Genomic DNA, 22488 nt, shown 5'->3' on the forward strand with positions numbered 1-22488 from the left:
CTTGCAGGAGAAAGGGCTGGCCGTGTCACCAGACGGTGTGTCTTTATAATAAATCATCCATCGTTGGTGCTTAGCTGGGAGCGCCCAATGTGGCCAGAGATGAATGAACACCACCACCAGTCACAGCTGGGAGCCTGGCAGGCCTGAGCAGTTAGAGCGATGGAGATCACGGGAACCAGAATTGTTGGGTTCAATTCCCAGATCCTGCAAGATGGGGGGCCAAGAAGAAGCCACAAAATCTTTGGGTCCTGCCCATTTGGAGACCTATGCAAGAACATTTTTAGGGGGCAAGTCCAACCTCCCCTCCCCTGCTTAGCCTTGCAGAGCCAATACCCAACCCTGCTTTTCACACAGCCACTGTGGAAGTGTGTGTGTGTGTGTGTGTGTGTGTGATGGAGAGAGATCAGGCCCAATGTTGTTGCATGCTAGCGGAGAGGCTGGCTTGAGATCCAGTGGATTCTGGGCTGGCTCTATCCTTGCCACACCCTGTATTTTGGCTTTCTGCTGGCTCCGACCACCCTCTGGCTTGTTCAGCGTAGCCAGGAGACTGAGGCAGAGGGTCATGACCACACACTCTCCAACCTCTGCCCTCCCCAGCCTGGTGTAAGGGGTTTGGGGACTGCTTAGTCTGTGACAGCAAGCAGGGCTGGCCCAAGACATTTTGATGCGTGAACAAGGTGGCACCCTCATTTCAGACACAGAAACTCTTTGCATTGGTAGTGGAATTTTCATTTTGACCTCATGAGAGCAGCAGGCTAGATTAGGGGACACGGGCAGATTTTCTTCCAACACTTTGCCACCACTCCTGGTCCCCACAAATCTGCCACCTGAGCCAGCCACTTCACGTCAGGGCCAAGGAGACACACACCTATTTTTATTGTATCCGCTGTTTAGTGCAAGTCTGCTAGGATGGGAAGCTTGTGTCTCAACAAACAATGACACCAAAAATTAGCTGTGAGCACATAGGCAGGCACAGATACCCACAATGGAGCTCAAGTTTCCAGACCTCAGGAAGGCTGGGGCAGTACTAATTGAGGGAGGGTAACAACACTGTTGTCTTTTTTTGGTTGCCTGCTGAAAACCTTTATCTTTCAACAAGCAGAAGTCTTTTGCAATCTGTTTCTGCACTGGAATTGTTCTTAAGATGTTCTGCTTGTTTTATCACTTGCCCATTTGCCACACTGGGAGGAAAAGTGGCATATAAATTTAATAAATCACACGCTGTGCAAACACATCCCATCAAGCACCATCAGCTAATGTGGATGAGAAACACCGAACTGAAAGCGATCATATGTGGATGAACTTGCACAAAAGCCCACACAGCACTGTGCTATCCCCAGGGGGCGGAATTGACACTCTGGCGTGTAGGACAGCCTTTATATTACCAAAGCTGGAGATTCCTTCTGGGCGATGAACTGGGTAAAAGAGTCAAGTGAAGCCAAATTGCATCATAGCAGTTAGTCCCAGTGACCAGGGGGCATGTAATTCCTTGTAAAATCAAGGGCTCTTGCTCCCTTCAACTCTTCTCAGGACTTGCATGAGGGATCAGCCAAACAAACGCAGGCTTATCTCTAGTGTATAAACAGAGAGTCAGCTGCCTACAAAGTTTTGCGGCCAACCTGAATAAACCAAGATAAGAAGCAAGGAGTGTGTCGCTGAACCACACTGGCATTCCTTGTCCATGGTGCTGATTCAAAATAATAATCCTGGGCCAATAATTTCTATGTGCACCTTATAGGGTTGCTAGTCAGCTAGTTTACCCGTAAAACCATGTGCAGTCAGGAAACCAGTTGTGTGTCTGAAAAGCCTGTGAACTTCAGGTCTTGTCACATTTCACTCATGATGATCCGCCATATTCTGCTGAGCTCCACCCCATGGTCCATCAGGTGCTACCCTGATTGGGCACCTGACCCACTTGATTGCATTTCAGTTCCACTCCTGGGCTACTACATTCTAGCCTTACTCCAATACCCCCACTTGGGAATGACACACAGAGATTGACAAGACTGCATAGGGTAACCATGCTGTAGCAGCGACAGGACCAGCCCTACCATTAAGTAGAGTGAGGTGGCTGCTTCAGGCGGCAGATGCTGGGATGCAGGCAACAGTGGTGAAGCGTTGTAGGACATGTGTAGCTGTATGTGCCACACAACCTGCCTTGCATTTCTAAACTAGCCTGCTGCTGTCAGGTGCAGTGGGATACCCTGTCCATTTACCTGCACTGAAATAAAAGCCACCTACTCATCCGGTTGGCTTCTGTGAACTAGGGGATGCAACCATCTCCTTTTTGCTTCAGACAGCAAAATGTCCTGGTCTGGTTCTGAGCAGTGGCGATGGCAGGTTGGTTCTATTTCACACTGCAGGTTTAGCCTGACTGCTTTTAAAAGAAGGGCGTTTTAATAGTGCTGTGTGCTGTTTTTACTATCTGCATTGCAATAGATTTGTTTTTACATCTTTTTAATCATCCTAGAGATTAATTACTTTTCAACTAGTATCTTATGGTTTCAGCTATACAATGGAACCTTGGTTTTCGAGTGTCTTGGAAGCCAAATGTTTCAGTTTTCGAACACTGGAAACCCGGAAGTAATTGCTTCTATTTTCGAATGTGCCTTGGAAGTCAAACAGCTTCTGAGGCGTGTTTCTCAATTTTCTCCATTTAAATTCCCGACCGCCCATTGTGCCTTGGTTGTCAAATGTTTTGGAAGTTGAATGGTCTTCCGGAACGGATTACATTCAACAACCAAGTTTCCACTCTATCTGCATTTTATCCACGTGTGTTTTAATTTTTGTGAGCCTCCCTGAGTCCTGGTACTTGGGAAAACTCTGGATGGTGGCAATAATAATGATGATAGCCTTAAGAACATAAAGTGCACAAGCGCCTTACACCGAGTCAGGTCCTTAGGTCCATCTGACTCAATAATGTCTACACTGACTGGCAGAGTAGCTCAGTTGGTGGAACATGAGACTCTTAACAGGGTCAGGGGTTCAAGCCCCACTTGGGGCAAAAAAAATTCCTGCATTGCAGGGGTTTGGACTAGATGACCCCTGTGGTCCCTTCCAATTCTACGATTCTATGATTCCAGAAAGCTGACAGGGTTTCAGGCAGAAATCTCTCCCAGTCCTACTTGGAGATGCTGGGGATTGAACCTGCAGCCTTCTTCATTAGCCACGGCCCCTCTGATGATGTGGTTCCTTTCTGGATGGAGCCATTAAACCACACTTGTCTCCCACTCCTGTCCCCGTTTCTTTGCTAAGAAACTGAGGGTTAGAAGAAGCAACACCTCTCTGGAGCTGCTTTGCCATAGCCATCCATCAGCTTTTGCTCACTGGTGCCAAACAAGCCCTCCCAAAATGAAAGGCCTGTCTAGTCTGAACGGGGACACGGAAGGCATGACAGATCGGCACAGGCTTTTAACCTTTCGGAAAGAGCCTCGCTTCTGCGGCGGGAGGTGCTCTCCGCAAGACAAATCAGTCTCCAAGTGAGACAAGACAAAAGGGCAGCTGGCCTGACATGGTGGCTTGACGGGAATGGCAATAAACACTGAAGGGAACGCAGCCCTCCCTTGTCACAAGCCTCTGTGGCTTGCCGTGGTGGCTGTAAATGAGTGTAGGTTTGGTTCCTCATTTCAAACGGAGGCATGGAAATGCAGGCCCTGTAGTCCTATATGGTGTCTGTGTCTTCTTGGGCAAGTGGACAGGATGCAGAAGGAACCGTTTCCTACGTTATCACCTGCCGCTGCAATGGTACTCCGGGCTCGCTTATCGAGATGCAGCCGTGGAGATCGCAAGGTTGTTACTGGAGACGGCCACCTGTGTCAGCACACAGGCGATGCTCCAGTCTATGCTTTGTGAGGGCAAAGGAGACATACGTGGTTCTCTTCCTCCCCGTTTCATCCTCAGAAGAAGCCTGTGAGGTAGGCGAAGCAGAACCTTGCAAGAACCCTCTGAGAGTTGCTGACCAGTCAAAGGCCACTCAGGGAGCTCTCACGCTGAGTGGGGATTTGAACCCAAGTCCTAGGCTCTAACCATTATAGCACACTGCCTCTCTACTGGAATGACACTCTTTTGCTGTTTCTTTGTGAGCCAGAGGCAGTAACTTATTTTACATCAGATATGCCCATTTTTATTCTCTCTTCCTGCCCCAATCCAGGCTCTCATACGTAGGTTTTGGCAAACAAATGCAAAAGCAGGCAAGCACAATGGGATAGGCTGGTGGCTTTCCTTTGCAACAAGTTTTCCTGACATTGGGAATGCATCAAATCAGCACTGAGGAATCTTTTTTCTGTTAAGGGTCGCAGTCCCTTGAGGGTCCCTCAAAAGGTGGTGGACTCTCCTTCACTGGAGATTTTTAAACAGATGGCCACCTGTCAGGGATTATTGAGCTGGGCAATAGGACTGTGGTGGGGGCAGTGGCGTAGCGTGGGGGGTGCAGGGGGGGCCGGCCGCACCGGGCGCAACATCTGGGGTTAGGGCAAATCCATGGGTTAGGGGGCGCAAATACATGGGTTGGGGGCGCAAATCCACGGGTTAGGGGGCGCAAATTACTTGCCTTGCCCCGGGTGCTGACAACCCACGCTACGCCACTGGGTGGGGGGGCACTCCGAGTTCCTAAAGAGACAGTTCTGGAATAGGTGGATTAATGACTTGATTCAATTCATACAAATACAGAAGTACCTCAGGTTACATATGCTTCAGGTTACACACTCCACTAAGCTAGAAATAGTGCTTTAGGTTAAGAACTTTGCTTCAGGATAAGAACAGAAATCGGGCTTCGGCGGCGCACCGGCAGCAGGAGGCCCCATTAGCTAAAGTGGTGCTTCAGGTTAAGAACAGTTTCAGGTTAAGTACGGACCTCCGGAACGAATTAAGTATTTAACTCAAGGTACTACTGTACAGGAGAGGGAGAGAATGATTTTGATACTGGCAGAAGCTTTCTGCTCTCTTTGCATTCTCTCCAAATTCCAAGCCACCCCTCTGCTGCTAAACACATTTAGTTGTGCAACCAATCCCAACCCAATTTTGACTTATATTTGCCTGTTTAACTATTTGTACCCTGCCTAATTTTGACTTGAAAATCACCATGGTGGGTTAACGACAAGATGGATCGCAGCAAGGGTGACCCAAGGAAAAGGCCTGCCTCGGCCTTATTGACTTAAGACTAATTTTAGACTAATTATTGACCCCAGGCTAATATGGAAGGAGCAAGGCATCATCACTTTGTTAATGATAATATTAAGGTGCACAGATCTCCATGCCCAGAAATGCAGAACAGTAAGTGAAGGGTGAAATGATAACTTCAGTCACAAGAGAATGTTTTGCTAACAGTAGCCCAGGCAAAGGAGCTGACCTCCACAGAGAGACTGAGCTAAGAAAGCTTGTGGGGGCTGCATCAAGCCTATATTTATCCAACCGAAAGGCAACAGAGCAGACACTCCTTCCAGCGGGCGAGAAGAAAAAAGGAAGCCACAAGATATTTGGTGTGTTGTCGTCATGTTTAATCCAGGATTTAGTTCATAGCCAACCAGATTCTTTGGCCATCAAAATTCAGTTCTAACGCCATGCATTCCTCCACAAATACAAATGTGCCGTTTTGCAAACCTACCTTTCTACAGTGCAGCCGGCGAGAATCCGGACGTTATTGCTTAGGTGCATGGGATCCCAGGTAGGGAACTGCGTGTGCTATGGGGACTCTGTACAACAAGGGTATCAATAAAGTGTGTGTGTGTGTGTGTGTGTTCATGACCTGCCTCTCAGTCTACACAAGTTGGAGAGATGGTGGCGGGATAAAATGTTTTGGTTTAGCATTAGTTTGAAGCCAGGGTCCTGTAGCTGCAGCAAACTGGCCACATCCAAGCAGAAAGAGGCATGACAACTTAGGAGTCCCAGCAGTAAGCAGCTACACAAAATTCCTGGCAAAGTAGGCACTTCCCATGATCTCACAAGTTTCCATATCACGTTATCACATCTATTTATAGGTGACTGAACATATTTTGTTAAAAGTATCTGGTCATTTGCTTGCCCCATTCTTGCCAGTTTAGGTTGCAACCCCACAATACACACTTTCCTGGGAGTAAGCCCCGTTGAACTCAGCGGGGTTTACATCTGAGTAGAGAGGCATAGGACTGCGCTGCAGGTAACATCAAGCAGGAATCCTTAAAACATTTTTACAAGGAAAAAACCCGAATGCTGTCATTTGCCGACAGTGCAAGAAACAAACACCATGTCCTTCAGTACACTTGAGTGTCTTCCATTTGATGCTAAAGACTCTGAATATACCTTTGGAGAGCCATACCAAGTCCACTAGAGTCAGCTTAGCAGCTGATATAAGAGACATCGTAGTGTTGAGGGTGGGGGAGAGAAGGCTGTGTTATTGGAGCCAACGTCCCATTATGTAAGGAAAAGTAAACATAGAGATTATAATTATTAAGTCCTATGAAGTCTCTCATCCATGCTTGGTATACTGGGCTGGATCCAAAACAGTTAGTCACACTTTCGTTTCATTGGGTTTCAATGAGGCTAAAGTTAGCCTTCATGACTAACTTGTTCCACTGATTTCAACTGGATTAAAGCACAGCTACCCTAGGACTCGTTCACATTTCCACTTTTCCTGTGCCTAGAAAGCACTGGTCTAAGCCATGGGTGTGATCAAGTAAGTAATAATAATTAAAAAACATGACCAAATGCATCACAGAGAACTCAATTCTGCCTCCTTTGACATAAAGCTAGCCCCCCAGCCCCTAAAATAAACCCTGGCTTCGCCCTTAGTCCAAGCAGTTTTCCATTTGCCTTGCTGCTTTCCCCAGGAAAATCTACTCTGTACAGATTCAATCCATGGAAAAACTGATTGACATTTGCTCCGATTCAGCAGTAAAGAGCAGGTTTTCCCAGGGGAGAATCAGTAGGACAAGCAGAAGTGTGGAGGTGCCCTTGGTTGGGATCCAAACTCACTGCTCGCAAGGCTGCAGATGTTGGGTATTTGGGGTATGGCAAGCTGGATGATGAGCCCAACAATCCCACCTGCAAACAATGAATATACCCTCTCAGACGGATTGAATGTACCGTGGAGTATATGCCGTGCATCTCAAGAATATGCCTGTCCTCCAAGACCATGTCTGAATGCCCAGGAACCAGCATGTGCTGAATGAGGCCTGAGATATCCCTAAGCCATGAGGAAAGGAAGGAAGCCATTAGGAAACAAGCAGTACTGTGCTGTGGAAAGTTCAGCACAAGGTAAATTTGTATTTGTATTTTTGTGTGTGCGTGTGTGTGTGTACGTGCAAAAAAAGACCATGGAAAAGAACTCCCCACCTCAAGAAAACCCCTTGCATTTGAAATCACTTTACATTCTTTTTCAAAAAGAATTTGTTTTGGTCTATCCCAGCATTCTCCCATTATAGTCTGGAAACTTGGTGGTGGGTTCAGCCTTCTGAAAAAGCAAGAGAAACCTGCTTGATCTGGCTTATGTGAGCTATTCTCTGATTTACATCCTATGCCCTTTTAAAATGTGTTTTTGTGGGGGGGGAGCTATTGGGTTGTTTTTATTATATATTTTGTGGTTTTATATCTTGATTTTATTCTGTGAACTGCCCTGAGACCCCCCCAGGTATAATAATAATAATATTCTCAATACAGTAAGCCCGCAATTTACATTTCAAGGACTGCAGCTCAAGTCAAAATTGCATATACTCAAAACACATTAGGTGCAATGGCTGGTGGAATTGCCAAAGATTTCCCCTACCCTGGATGCACGCATATATATATATATATATATATATATATATATATATATATATTATAATGCAAAAAGCTGAATGTACACAAGTTTAAAGTGCGCAAGTTGTGGGCTTACTGTACATTACCAGGGCAATGTATCCACAGACCTGCCAAATAAGGTACTTGGAAAATAAGACTGATGCAACATTCCCGTTTCTGTATTTAAGGGACTACTTCTATAAGTGAGCCAGTACACTGAAAATGTTACACTGGAAGACGCCCTGGTTGTGGTTTAGTGCCCTGGAATTATCAGTTCAATCCTGCTGTGCTCCTACTGCTCCAGAGCAGATTCCACCAGAATTTGAAAAGGTTCTTAACCCCATGTTCTCTTTTTCTAGCCCTGCAAGCAATCACAGCACAATGGTAAAAAAATATACGAAATTAGAGGCTTGCTTGTTCAGACATGTATAAACATTGTTTGATTTCACTAGGCTCCTGGTGATTGAACTGACTTTGCTGAAGGGCGATATTGAAATTATGTCTGTGGACTTTGATTTGTGGCGGCTAATTCACATTTCAAAGGAGGTTTCAGGATAGTGCGACTGGTTCGGCTGCACTGGGTGCCTTCACCATTGAATGGAGAATGAGAGGCACACGTGGGAATTTTAGCATAGCACAGGGCACTGCTGAAATTTGAGAGCCCAAAGTCTGCCACTGCACAGTTGCAAACCATCACTTGGTATTGCAGAAATCCTGCAATGAGCATTGCATGTACGAATCAAAGCCAAAATTGTGGCTTCTTTCCTCAGCAGCTCTTTAAAGAGGATATGGTGCAGAAATTCAAATGCAGGTGGAAAGGTTCTCTGAGCAAACCCACTAAAAAACAACTTTACATATGCCTGAAAGGAATGGTGGGAAATCCCATCATACAGAGTACCCTGGCTTCAAACACATGTCTGAAAGTCGTATTGGACTTCTGAAAGGGCAATGTTTTGGTGTATGTAAAGTAAAATAGTAAAGGACCCCTGGACGGTTAAGTCCAGTCAAAGGCGACTATGGGGTGCGGCGCTCATCTTGCTTCAGGCCAAGGGAGCCGGCGTTTGTCCAAAGACAGCTTTCTGGGTCATGTGGCCAGCATGACTAAACAGCTTCTGGCGCAATGGAACACCTTGACGGAAGCCAAAGTGCACGGAAACACCTTTTATGTTCCTGCTACAGCGGTAACTATTTATCTACTTGCACTGGCATGCTTTTGAACTGCTAGGTTGGCAGAAGCTGGGATAGAGCAGTGGGAGCTCGCCCCATCATGCGGATTCGAACTGCCGACCTTCCAATTGGCAAGACCAAGAGGCTCAGTGGTTTAGACCACAGCGCCACCTGCGTATGTGGCAGGGAATGTATGACAACAGGAGGAAATGATGAACTGTTCCTGCTGGAGGACCACCAAGCTAGAAGCATGTAACAACATAAACAGTGCACCAGCAAAAATTCCCCGATCTCTCTCTCTCTTTAATGGAGCCAGTGCCATCCTACTGGCTAGAGTATTGGACCTAAGCATGGAAGCCTCAGGCTCATCTACCACTTTTGCCATGGGTTGCAATGCTGGTTCCTTTCTGGCAAATCAAGGTATGACCATTTCAAAGCATTTTGCATTCTGAAAGTGCTACAGAAATACTAAGAATGGCATTCTGATTACAACCGCAGTTCCTGATTTCCCACTTTGCAGATTGGAATGAGTTTTGAAATGGGGAAGATTGAGGATGCAATAGACCAGGCTAATGGATTAGATCAAACACAATGAGGATCGGCGTTTCGGTTTCCTGGAAGCAAAGAAATACCTATTGCTATGCTCCCATCAGGCTCAGGCCATTTTAAAAAAGGGGAAACTCTCAGCCAGGCCTGATTCATACATGGTGTGGGCCACAGACGAAAGTGCTTCCCTGTGTCCATGTTCTTTGTAAATGCAATGCCCATCATGCACTTACCACAAACACTGGGTTATTTGCATGCAGCTAGCAGATCAGAGACCCCTGACTTCTATGCGTATTGTGTGCTGAGCATGAATGGCTCAGTAGCACACAATGCATCTTAACGGGGCAGGGCACATGTGGACATTGACACAGGCAAATGTTGTGCCTCTGAAACATGGGATTTGGCAAACGTGCCCCCTTCTCAACCATTTCATCCAGTGAGGAAAAATACCAGCTGAGTCAAACTGCAGATGCTGGACAATGCGGCTGTACTGATAACTCTCTCCAATGGCTGGGACTGAAGTCATCTTATCTTTCTTTCTTTTGTTGTTCTTTTATATATATACATATACAAAAGTACATTTACAAAGGACAAATAGCTGGAAGCATGCTGGAAAAGTGAGGGAAGATGGGATGGTCAGGGTCTCTGAACTCCTCACATGAGCAACGCCGCAACATTCTCGGTGTAGGTCAGAAATGCATCCAGCTGAGGAAGGTCCCTGAGAAAATGGTCCACACGGCTGTCAGTCATGCAGTGGGGGTAGGCCACCAGATGCTGGGGGGCGGGCACAAATGGAGGTCAAGGAATAGCCGGGGAGCCAGGAACGAAGGCAGCACCTCACATCAAGGAACCCACCCACCCACTCCGCATGTAACTATCAGTTTCCAGGAACTCACTGTGGCTCAGGCTCTGCGGGGAAGACTTTGAGTACACGACAAACGAGAGGCCTCGTGGTATTGTCCCACCTCTTTTTTCGTTTTTGGTGGGGGCTGCCCCAATCCTGAGCGACAGCCACCTCCCAACACACATATACACACACACACATAAATATACAGACAGCCCTGAAGGTTTTAAAACTGGTACAGGGACAGACGGACGACAACACACTCAGGCGGCCTCTCCCTGCCCAGAGAAGGCCTTTTCACATGGGGGGGGCGCATGCGACACAGAATTATTGGGGAGCATGTCTGAATGAGGGAGTGGTTTGGGCAGCGGGAGGGAGTGGTACACCAAGATATAAAGAGTCCCCCTTGGGCCAGGCGAGCTGATGTCAACCAGCGTCTGTTGCCGTGGAAGTGTGACCCAGAGGCAAAGTGGGGGGGGGGAAAGGGGCGTGAATTACAGCGGTGGAAATCTCCCTCACACTCAGCACCCATAAGAGCTGCCTGAAACGACCTTCGAAAGGGGTGGTGGAAAGCAAAAGCGGGCTTGAGCACATGTCCAAGCCCAGCTGGGGGGCAAGCGAGAGGTCACGCGGGTCCTGGCGCTCAAGCCAGTCCCTCCCCCCAGTCCTCTTCCCCTGTCCAAACCAAAGCCATATCCTCAGTCCATCTAGAAGATTCCATGAAATAGTGATTAGCCAGGTGCTCAGGGTTGGGATGGGCTGGAGAGTAAGGCAGGGCTGCTCCTGCCTTGCTGCTGCTGACTTCTCTGTTTTACTCTTCGGCCTTGCTTCGCGTGCTCATCCGGCCTTCAAATTTCTGTGAGTGCGTCGGCAGGCACCAGGCCTCGCTTTTTGCCACTCGTCACCTTGATGAAACCCTCGTTCTCCTTGGACTTCCCCACACCAACACAGATCTGGGAGGAACAGAAGATGACGGAACGAAACGTGAGCAAACAGGTCAAGATTTTATAATGCAGAATGCAGCCGGAACAACAACAAAGTCAATCCTTACTTATTTATTAGGCGGCAGGAACTGGCATCCTCAAAATCTCAGGGGGGGGGGTTTGGGGTTTTTTGTATTCTTCTTTAAGAAAGCAAGTTTCTAGTCTCAGTGGTTACAAAGAAAAGCTGGAGGCAAAAGGCTTACAACATATGGAGTGTGTGCATTGTGAATATTCAGCTCCCTGAGTTATGACGGAAAATTTCCCCCTTGATATTCTAGTGGAGAAGCTGGTAAAATGTGGCCTGGACAAGGCAACTGTTAGGTGGCTGACTGGCCAAACCCAATGAGTGCTAACAAATGGTTCTTCAACATCCTGGGAAAAAGGGGCAAGTAGGGTGCTGCAGGGTAGCTAACACTGCAGAAGACAGCATCAGGATTCTTGGTGACCTTAACAGATCGGAGAACTGGGCCCAAACTAGCAACATGAATTTCAATAAGGATAAAGGTTCTACCCTTAGGCAGGAAGAAACAGTTGCACAAATAGAAGATGGAGCACACATAGTTTTACAGCAGTACGTGTTAAAAGGATCTGGGGTCTTAGTAAACCACAAGCTTAACACGAGTCAACAGTGTGATGATGCAGCAGCAAAAGAAAGCTAATGTTATTCTAGGCTTCATCAACAAAAGCTTAGTGTCCAGATCAAGGGGTGTAATAGTACCACTCTATTCGGCCTTGGTCAGACCACACCTGGAGTACTGTGTCCAGTTTGGGGCACCACAATTTAACAGGGGATATTGACAAGCTGGAGAGGAGGGCGACCAAGATTATCAAGGGTCTGGAAACCAAGCCTTATGAGGAATGGTTGAAGGAGCTGGGTAACAGGAGACTGACAGCCATCTTCAAATGTCTCACGGGCTGTCACATGGAAGATGGAGCAAGCTTGTTTTCTTCTGCTCTGGAGACCAGAAGATTTCAACGGATTCATGTTATTAGAAAGGAGATTCTGACTAAACAACTTTCTGACGATATGATCTGTTCAACGGTGGAACGGACTCCCTCAGGAACTGGTGGACTGTCCTTCCTTGGAGGTTTGTAAGCAGAGGTTGGATGGTTACCTGTTATGGACGCTTTAGTTTAGATTCCTTTAGTTTAGATCGCAGGGGGCTGGACTTGGGCATCCCTTCCCACTCTACGATTCTGTGATTCTCTCCCTTACAAATGAAACAAGCCTCCAATTTTATTCCTCAGCACCATAAAAATCCTTACACAATCCAGCAGCGGTGCAGATAAAGGAATAACAACAAGGGAGCAATTTCCCACTTCATTGACTTCATATACACGTTGAACATGGTGAACTGATTGTATCCTGCCAGCGATTATGCTGAGGCATTCGCTATCCATATATTCCCTTATAGGAATAAATAGAATTGATATTTCTACAGCGGCCCTTTATGACATAGAAGAGGTTCCCCCCACCCCTTTGTCCCCGGTAGTGTGACTCGAGAGACCTTGTCGCATCTATTGTGATGACTATGTTCTTGGTTGATCACGTATACAATCCGCACAGGAGTCAACACCGCCAGTGGTTATCACTGTAACATTTGAGTTGAACACTCCTGTGCATTCCAAGTCCCCATCCCTCTTGAACTAACAAGGACCTGCTAATGATCTACTCTAAGCCACTCAATCCACCTGCTTGATATGCCATCCTGCCGGTCTCAGTGGGCCAAGTGCCAGCAGACAGCATCTTCTGGTGCATCTTAATACACACCTCAGGCAAAGCATGCAAATCTCAGAAGCGGAAGATGCAGGTGGCTTCACATTTGGAGCGAAATGAATGAGACCCAGCAAATTCTGAGGCAAACCATAGGAGGAGGAGATGCAAGGGACTCTCTGCAGCTCCTCGCCTTCTCCTCCAGGGTCTGAACTCTCGTCCTCCTCATTCTTCTTCTTCTTCTTCTTCTAGGGGGTTTAATAGGGAACTCTCCTTCTGACTGGTTGCTTCTAAGGCAGGGGTCAGCAAATTTTTCAGCAGGGGGCCAGCCCACTGTCCCTCAGACCTTGTGGGGGGCCGGACTATATTGTGGGGGGGGGGAATGAACAAATTCCTATGCCCCACAAATAACCCAGAGATACATTTTAAATAAAAGGACACATTCTACTCATGTAAAAACACGCTGGTTCCCAGACCGTCCGCAAGCCAGATTTAGAAGGCGATTGGGCTAGATCCGGCCCCCGGGCCCTAGGTTGCCTACCCATGTTCTAAGGAGCTGTAGTTGTTGAAGGAGGCAAACTCTTTTCCTGTTGCTGGGCTCTGACTAAGTGCCTCTTATGGCTCACACTCAGAAGAGAGCACTGACATCCAGGGGAAAAAACGTACATAGGATCCATACTAGACTCCGCTTGAGACATCTAGCTCGCCTTCAAGTGACAGAAATGTGGCATTTTAGATTGAACTTTCGCATTTGCAAAAACATTGAGCTAGTCCTCTAGAAAGTGGAGGGGGGATTATTGGGCTGTTTTTGTTATGTATTTTGTGCTTTCTATATTGCAGTTTTATGTTGTGAACCTCCCTGAGACCTGCGGGTATAGGGCAATATACATATTTAACAAATAAGAATGATTATATAGTCATACCTTGGAAGTCGAACGGAATCCATTCCAGAAGCCCGTTCGACTTCCAAAACGTTTGGAAACCAAGCCGCTGCTTCTGATTGGCAGCAGGAGCTTCCTGCAGCCAATCAGAAACCACAGAAGCCCCGTCGGACATTCAGGTTCCAAAAGAATGTTCGCAAACCAGAACAATTGCTTCTGGGTTTGTGGCATTCAGCAGCCAAAACATCCGAGTTCCAGGGCATTCGAGATCCAAAGCACGACTGTAATTGATGCAGTCTAGAAGAGCGTTAGCTTTTTTTTTTTTTGCTGCCACATCACACTGTTAACTCATGTTAAGTTTGTGGTCCACTAAGACCCCTAGATCCTTTTCACATGTACTGCTAGCAAGCCAGTTGTCCCACACCTTTCATTTGTGCAGCTGGTTCTTCCTGCTTAAGAACCGCCAACCCTCAGAGGTGCCCGTGCCCTGTATGCTAGAGGGACTGCTTGGGGGTGTGTTTCCTCCAAGGGCAGGCAATTTGGCAGAGATCCGGCAGCAAGAGAGATTGAGTGCTCCAGACGTACCCGACGGGAGAGAACCGTGACGTTAGTTCACTCCTGGCACACAGATTGGAATCATTACAATCTCTCCTGTTTTAAAATTGATAGCCTTTCATATTGCTTTTGCAATATTTGGCTTCTGTAATGTTAGATGCAACGCGACAAATAACTGAGAAAAGTGACACCATCCCTGCTCAGTTAACCAAAAGGCAACTCACTGTATTTACTCGAGTCTAATGTGCCATCGAATCTAATGCACACGTCAATTTTCAGAACCTTGAAACCAAAAAGAGTATTTGCTGGCGAATGTAATGTGTCATCGAATCTAATGGGCACCTTAATTATCGCAACGTAATTGGCCAAAAAAGGTGAGCATTAGATTCGAGTAAATACGGTAATATGAGTCAAAGCACACATACCACAATCTTTCTCTACAACCCTCCTCTATAGCCCATTTGATAGCTCCGTCTGGCAGAGCGTGATACTCATATTCTCAGGGTTGTGGGTCTGAGTCCCATGTATGCAAAGAAAGGAAGGGGCTGGCATAGCTGACCATGTAAACAGGCCAGTTTGGTGATATGAACTAGGCTTTGAGAAAAAAACACATTAGCAGATATGTAGCTAATTATGTATGAGATGCTATGCCTTGGAATGCCAAAATTCTGCGAGCTTACATGTGATTTTTGTCTTGTTTTAAAAAACTGCAAATAGCAGTCACCGGGGAGCCTGATCAAGACTGGAGCTGTGGCATACAGGGAGAGGGGTTTTAACACTTCCTGCCCTGCTGCAGTTCTGACCAATATCACCCCTCTGAAATTGCTATTTACATTGGCCACAAAGCTCCCAATGGAGGCAAGTTACTGTCATGTGCTTAGCATCGCACATAGCTCCAGGCAGAACACAGGATGCAAACGTGTGATCCTCCTAGAGCAGGCTTGTCCAACTTCCAAGAGACTGTGATCTACTCCCACTATAAAAAAAAAACTGGCGGTGATCTAAAATTGTTGAGCTTTTTGGGTTTGGGTGAGATCAAAGCTGCTTTTTTGGGGGGTGGGAAGGGTCCCAAGATCTACCGTGATCTACCACAGGCACCCTGCAATTTACCAGTAGATCACGATCTACCTGTTGGCCATCCCTGCCCGAGAGTTTTCTTCAAAACTACAAGGACTAGAAACTTGATTTTTTAAAAAATAAAAAGGACACTTGGGATTTTCAGATGTCTATAATGTACAGATACTTTATGGGCAAAGAAGACCCCATATAGGATGTTTGCTCCTACCTGATTCTCCTTAACGCTGAGCTGCCCCTGTTCCTTACTTCCATAGAAAGTCTTGCAGCATCTCCAGACTGTTTCACCTGGGCGGACCCGCTGCACAAAATTGGCTGGAAAGAAACCCACGCGGTCACCCATCTTCCCCTAGGATACAAAAAAGAAAAAGTGAGCTATACATACCACCCAGCATTGCCTCTAAAGGCCCATTTGGCCTTCGTGTCTAAGAGAGCCTATTTGCAGCTCCAGCAGGTTCACTAATTACAGCGAGAGAGAGAGAGAGAGAGAGAGAGAGAGAGAGAGAGAGAGAGAGAGAGAGAGAGCTTTGAACCTGTGATCCAAATTCTGGTTGGGCTACTGAAGTGCATTCTACATGGAGATGCCCTGAAAGACAGTGGGGCTGTTGCAATGGGTGCAGATTGCAGCAACACCGGTCAGACTCGTTTTGCCCCACTCCTATGTGATCTGCACTGCCTGCCAATTTGCTTCTGAACCCAGTTCAAAGAGCTTATGCTTACATACAACTCCCTAAATGCATTGAGCCCCAAATATCTGGAGGAGAATCTCCTCCTGTATAGATCTGCTTCGTTGCTGAAATCAGCCAGGGAGGTCCCGTTAGCAGCATCGCTGCTCTCTGAGCTCCAGAAGGTGGCAGAGCATGAGAGGGCCTTCTCTATGGTGGCTCCCAGGTTGATGAATTCCCTCCTTTCCAAGGAGCAATATTGCATAGTCACGATACATATTTCAGTTACAGCTGAAGAAGCACCTCTTTGCCCCAGGCCTTCGGCGGGGAATGAAAGAGTAACTTGTCAGTTTAATGCTCCTCTCCTCTTTAAATTGTAATGTTCTCATTCAACTCTCATTGCAATGTTGGTTGATTTAGGCAGATTGATAGTGGTGTTCTCAGTAGCGGTCCAACTGGGCAAGGCTGTGGGGTCTGCCAGAGTTTCTCAGCAGGTGGGTGGAAATTTGCAAGGTTCAGCAGTGTGTTTGTTTGTTTGTTTGCAATTCTCTGCCCTCTTACTCAATGGACAATTTCTGAGAGGCAGAAAAAGTTAAGTTACATTTCGCTTTCTTTTTTAAAATGGTCATTTGTAATATTTGATACTTGGTTAATAAAACTATTTTTAGAAAATTCAGGGGGAGCAGGAAAGAGGTGTAATAGTCTGCCCTTCAAGCCATGAAAGGTTCACCTCTTTTTTTCTGATATGTGTCAGCTGGTTATGGGGTCGAGAGAAATACTACATCATGCATAGGCAAACTTGGCCCTCCAGATGTTTTGGGACTACAATTCCCATCATCCCTGACCACTGTTAGCTAGGGATCATGGGAGTTGTAGTCCCAAAACATCTGGAGGGCCAAGTTTGCCTATGCCTGGACTATATGCTCAGAGAGGCTTGCTCTCAACGCTGCAGGAACTCTTGCCTTTCCAACCTCAGGTGGCATCAAACAGCAAGAGTAGATGGATAAAATTAGATATTTCCACAGTATCACACTGGGGCTTTCTGAAGAAGCACAGGAAAAGCAGCAGAGTTGGAGTGGACAGGGCAGCAGAGGGCAAGGCTCCATCTTCTGACTTTTTATGGGCAGCCCGGAGGCTCTGGAAGTGTGAAGAAGCATGCTCTTGAAACCTGCCATGTTGCTATAGCAACAGGGACAAGGAACCTGATGTGTGTCTGGCTGCCTCAGAGGCCAAGGCCTTTCCCTGAGGGCCTATAAAGTGCGTGAGAGAGAGAGACAAAAAATTGGAGGGAGGGAGGTGTGTTAAGGACACCGTGGGCTTGTGGGTAGAGACAGAGGAACCCACAAAAAGCAGAACCTACAGAGCAAGATGTGCACATTTGCAACTGTGATTGAGAGGGTCCTGAAGGAGAAAAGGGCAGAAGGCATGGTAGCAAAATAGGTAAGAATGGGGGGGGGTATTTTAAAAATTGTACATAGGAAGTACAGGTTCGAATCTCTGTGCCCTCTCCCTTTACCTCTCAGGGATGTCCTTTATTTATGGAGAGAATATTTATATCCTGCTTTTTATTATTTATTGTATTCATACCTCTCCCTCCCTCCAAGGAACTCAAGGCGGCCCACACACTTCTCCCCGTCTCCATTTTATCCTTCCAGAAACCTCATGAGGTAGGCTAGGCTGAGAGTGAGTGACTGGGCCTCATGAGTGAGTGGCGATTTGAACCCTGGTCTCCCAGGTTGTAGTCCGGAGCCCTAACCACTAAGCCGCACTGGTTCTACACCCAAGAGGCCCCAGAGTGGTTTACGCAGTAAAACTGGAGAAAACAACTGGGATGCTTCTGTTCTGCTTACCTTCCACCAGTCCTCATTGGAATCATCCATCAGCATGATTCGATCTCCAGGCCTGAGGAGAGACAGAGAAAGTCATGATTGAATTCAATGACAGCTTGGGAGTGGGGAGGTGGCGGCAGATGACAGAAGGTCCCTGCTAAAGGGATGCCATCCTAGGGCCCAAAAGATGCCCATGGGCAGGGGAGGACTTCGGTGGCACCCTCTGCAAGGCCAAAATTAAACACACACACACACCACTGCTTTTCACCTTCTGTTCTGCTCAGTCCATAGTTGCGATTCCCTGCAGCAGCCCCCAAGCTTGGCACCCAGAGTGGCAGAACTGGTCACCCTACCCTAAAATCCACCTCTGCTACTGGTAATATACATCACCCATCCGCAGCTGGCATCCTCACCAACTGCCATAATAATATTTAGCCTATAAACAGGACTTTCCCTTAAGCACTCAAAGCACTTCCCTCACATCACCTAAAAGGGCAATCCTAACAAATGCACCAACTGATGTGTGGTAGGTTTCCTCCTGCTGTCCTCCATCAGCAGATAGAAATACCAGTGGTGTTCATGGGACTTCTTTGCCCAAGCTGCAGAAAAGCCACCACCAAAAGTTCTCCCCCCCCCCCGCCCAAATCTTAATTTTCTGCTCTCTTTTTTTTAAGTCAGGTGTTCAATCTGCTCTTGTACACATATTATTGGTGAGCATTGTACGTTGTTTTCAGTCTTATTTTTTAAGGTTGGTTTCTGCAAGTCACGCTGAGCTCACCTTTACGAAAAGAGCGGTGAATAAATAAATATAACAAATAAAAGGGGGCAGTCTCCAAAATGGCATTTTCTTTTTCTTTCTTTTAAAAAAATATTTATACATTTCTCACTGATTTTACAGTCTTTTTGACATTTTAAAAACTGGCTTCCTTCCCCCTCTTTCTACGGTTCCTTAAATTTATTTTTAATATCTTCTGCATATCCAAATTAACTTAACTTACTCATTTATCTTCTTTCAATATATACTGTTATGTAGCTGCAGGTTATTACAATAATCCTGCCAGTGTTTTTATCTGTTTACAATTTGTCTGTAAATATTCAATAAACCATTTCCATTCTTTTATAAACAGTTTGTTCTCTTGATTTCTTATTCTTCCGGTAAATTTTGCCATTTCTGTATTTCCCATATGTTTTTGTATCCAGTCCCAGAAAAGGAAGAATGGATATAAAATGGTACTTTCAGTCCACTAGCTACAGAGATCTGCCAATTCCTAGAGGGGCCTGGAACTGGTGTAGTGGGGGAAGTAAATAAAACCAAATCCGCCTCCATCTTCTGCCCTCGCAGGTGGATAGGGCTTCAGAGGCATATAGCGCAGGCATGGGGAACCTTTGGCCCTCCAGTTGTTGCGGAACTACAACTCCCATCAGTCCCAGCAGGCCTGGCCAATGGCCAGGAGTGATGGGAGTTGTAGTTCAGAAACACCTGAGGGCCAAGGGTTCTGCTGCTCCACCTCTCCCTTGATGCCACCCCACCTAGGGTTGCTCTATTAATAGACTGGCCAGTACTTATTGTTATTCCCAAATTGTGGGTGTGTCTCCACAAATTGTGGGTGTGTTTCCAAAGGCCAGCAAGCAAGTTCCATTGGCCAAGGGGACCCACGATCCAAATAATCACCAGCTCCTGAACCAATGGGCTCTCAAGATAAGCCAAGGGGGAAGACTTACTTCAGGGGTAAATCGTTGATCTCCTGAGGCAAAAACTTGTAGAGAGCGACATATGAGTACATGGGCGAGACCTCCTTTCGTGCACAGCCTTGAGTTGACTGTAGGAGGAAGAAAGAGCCGTAAGGAGAAACAGAGCTTGGAAATTTTAACCCAGGCTTTTAACCCAGGGCATTTTTTAATTTATTTATTTTTTTGAACTAGGGCTGCCAACTTTTTAAAAAAACCAGTATTTTTTTGCTCCTGTACCTTTGGAGAGCAGCATGAACTGAAGGTATAATCCTGCTTCTCTCCATGCTCTAAGAAGTAGCACCTGCTCACAAGGTTGTGATCAGTTGGCAGCCCCTGTTGCTGTGTGCTATTTTAAACAACAGACTCCATTCTGGAGCAAAGTTACTGTACATCATTCCTGTACATTTTTCACTAGAGGCAGGAAAAGAGCACACCCTTAGGTGCCTTGCAAGACAGGTTCTGTTGTGGGTGGGTGCACTTTAGCCTTTTTTAGCATACGCAAAACTGGAAAAGGCTAAAAATACTTAAAAAAAATAATAATCAAGACCTTTCCCAGCCAAGGTGAGGGAAGTGCAATGCAATATCTGCAGCGGCTTTTCATCTGTCTTGCCAAATGTGCTTTAGCACAATGCGGAGGAAGAAGGATTTCGCTATTTTCCATTTTCAGGGCTGGGTTAGGGCTTCAAAAAGGAATGGCACAGGGTGGGAGGGACATAGCAGGGAAGTGGCAGTATGTAGCAGGAAGGGATGTTGATGACATGTGGATGAAGGCATAATTCACCTGTTGCCCTGGGCTCTTTTCTTCCGACGTAGTTCCCTCACCCTCTGCTGGTGCTGAGAAAACTGAAACAAATCAAGAGGTGGGATATCAGACGTTGCAAGTTCTCAAGGAATGTGTGCACTAGTACCAGACGGATTGGCTTTTCTCTATATCACCTGCAGGAGGTGCTGCCATGTATAACTCCTCTCTCCCACGCAAGGCTATGCTACAGGCATTGGAGACTACCTAGGATTCGGAGGCGGGGCGGGGTCACCACCAATCCAAAGTGACATTGGTTCCCATTAACGGCTAGGCACACATTTAGGACCCGACTTCTGGTTTTCTCTCTCGCCACTTTCTTCCTCCCCTGCGGCAGAACAGGGAGCTACCCAGAGAAATTGAGAATTCTAAAATTCCAGATTTGGGCATAGCTATATTTAGGTACCCGCAAAGCCAAAGTTAGCATTAGAGCTAAGATCCTGTACTCTTTCTAATGTGGGCTTTGTTTGGGGTACAAAATGTAATTTATTTATTTTTTTATAGTGGCTTTTAAGTGCATGCATGCAATATTCACAACAGATGACGCTCCCCACCCCATCTCCCAACGCAATATGGATTGAATTTTCCGTGGAACCAGCACTGACAGGGCAACTTTTCAATGTTTAAAAAGTGACACGAGCACATCATTTGTTTCTTTTTTCACGTGAGTTAGAAAGACCAGAAACTTTTGGCTTTGCTGCAGCCTTTTGCAACTGATGCTTCCCCCCATGCATCTACTTGTGTGGGTTAACTTCTGGTGAGGGCTAGTGAGATGGGAATTCTTATCTCCATCATTCCCATTAACCAAAAAACGGTGGCTCTACTCACCGTCATCAGGCTGACTTTCCTCTGTTGTCTTTCCAGCACCTTCTGGGTCCTCAGCCACTTCTTCCTTCTCATTCTAGGAGAGAGATGCACACACACACACAAACACACATGGACATGAGGGAGCAGAACTGAGTAGGAAACAGTTCCTTAATGGTGCAGGACCTACGCCTCTGTGTTCATGTGACTGAGGTGACTTGCATGGTTTGCCCCATTTAGAAGCCTTGGCTTGCAAGCTGTGGAAAATGCCCAGATAACTAAACAAAAGCTTTTCGTGTGTCTATTAGGCAAGAATTATATTGTTGCTGTTGTTGTTTTAAATAGCACAGTTATTAATTAGACTTGTAAAACACAGTTGACTTTTAAGCTGGGCAATCCACTTCTATTCTTTCCTAGAAACCCAAGTGGGAGGCACAGGCCATCATAAAAGGGTCAGAGCAAAACCACCCCCATTCTGTTGCCATCTTCCATCATAAGAAGAAAGGAGAGTTCGGGGTGGTGTGGGGAGTATAACGCATTTCCCATAAAATTGTATTTAAAAGAATTCTTGGGAGGGAGCGGGTATAATTCAAAATGAATTTTGTTCCATTCCTTGTTCCTCCTCACTCCTGGCCCCACTAAAACCCAAGTCACAAAGGAGAACTGGAGTTTTCCCTACAAGTTTGAAGATTCTAGATTCTGGCTTGATACAAACAATTGTGTGCATTGCTTTCTTGATGTCTTATTGGCTTCCACCTGAAGGGCCAATCAGGGACTGCTAGTTATACCTGTTTTGTGTTAGCTCCTCCTCCTCTTTCTGGTGCACCATTCCTACCCTTCCCTTGCAATCCTTTCCACAACCATGCCCTGAATCTCAGACGTGGGATTCCCACAACCCCTGGAATCTTCACCTGTGACCTCTCCTGTCTACCCAAATGCATCTTTTGCACATGGCATGACCATACCAGGCTCCTGGTGGGGGACTCTGAGGTGCTGCTGAAGCTGGAGCGATTCATGTAGGCCAGTGACGTGCCATAGCGCAGGGTCTCGTAAATGGGGTCCACCTTTCCACTGGGGCCTGCTGGTGAAGGGAAGACCACTTCAGAGCTGGATTCTCAAAGCAGGAGGCAGGGGCAAAAGCAGC

The 22488-nt window shown here is 46.5% G+C and overlaps 1 protein-coding gene across 2 annotated transcripts in view; it reads right to left on the minus strand.

The window, feature by feature from the left end:
• Window positions 1-9197: 9197 nt before the first annotated feature.
• The window catches only part of STAC2 (SH3 and cysteine rich domain 2), a 38724-nt gene continuing 25433 nt past the window's right edge, over window positions 9198-22488 (minus strand). For both annotated transcript variants that reach the window (XM_083582020.1, XM_083582019.1), the window contains exons 5-11: window positions 22310-22425; window positions 21369-21441; window positions 20523-20584; window positions 19733-19830; window positions 18032-18083; window positions 15728-15865; window positions 9198-11262 (exon numbers count right to left, since the gene is read on the minus strand). In XM_083582020.1, coding sequence (XP_083438146.1) covers window positions 11158-11262; window positions 15728-15865; window positions 18032-18083; window positions 19733-19830; window positions 20523-20584; window positions 21369-21441; window positions 22310-22425 — 644 coding nt within the window. In that variant the 3' untranslated portion in view covers window positions 9198-11157. The remainder of the gene's footprint in view (window positions 11263-15727; window positions 15866-18031; window positions 18084-19732; window positions 19831-20522; window positions 20585-21368; window positions 21442-22309; window positions 22426-22488) is intronic.

Source organism: Podarcis filfolensis (assembly GCF_964270895.1).
Source record: "Podarcis filfolensis genome assembly, chromosome: 13".
Lineage (NCBI taxonomy): Eukaryota > Metazoa > Chordata > Lepidosauria > Squamata > Lacertidae > Podarcis > Podarcis filfolensis.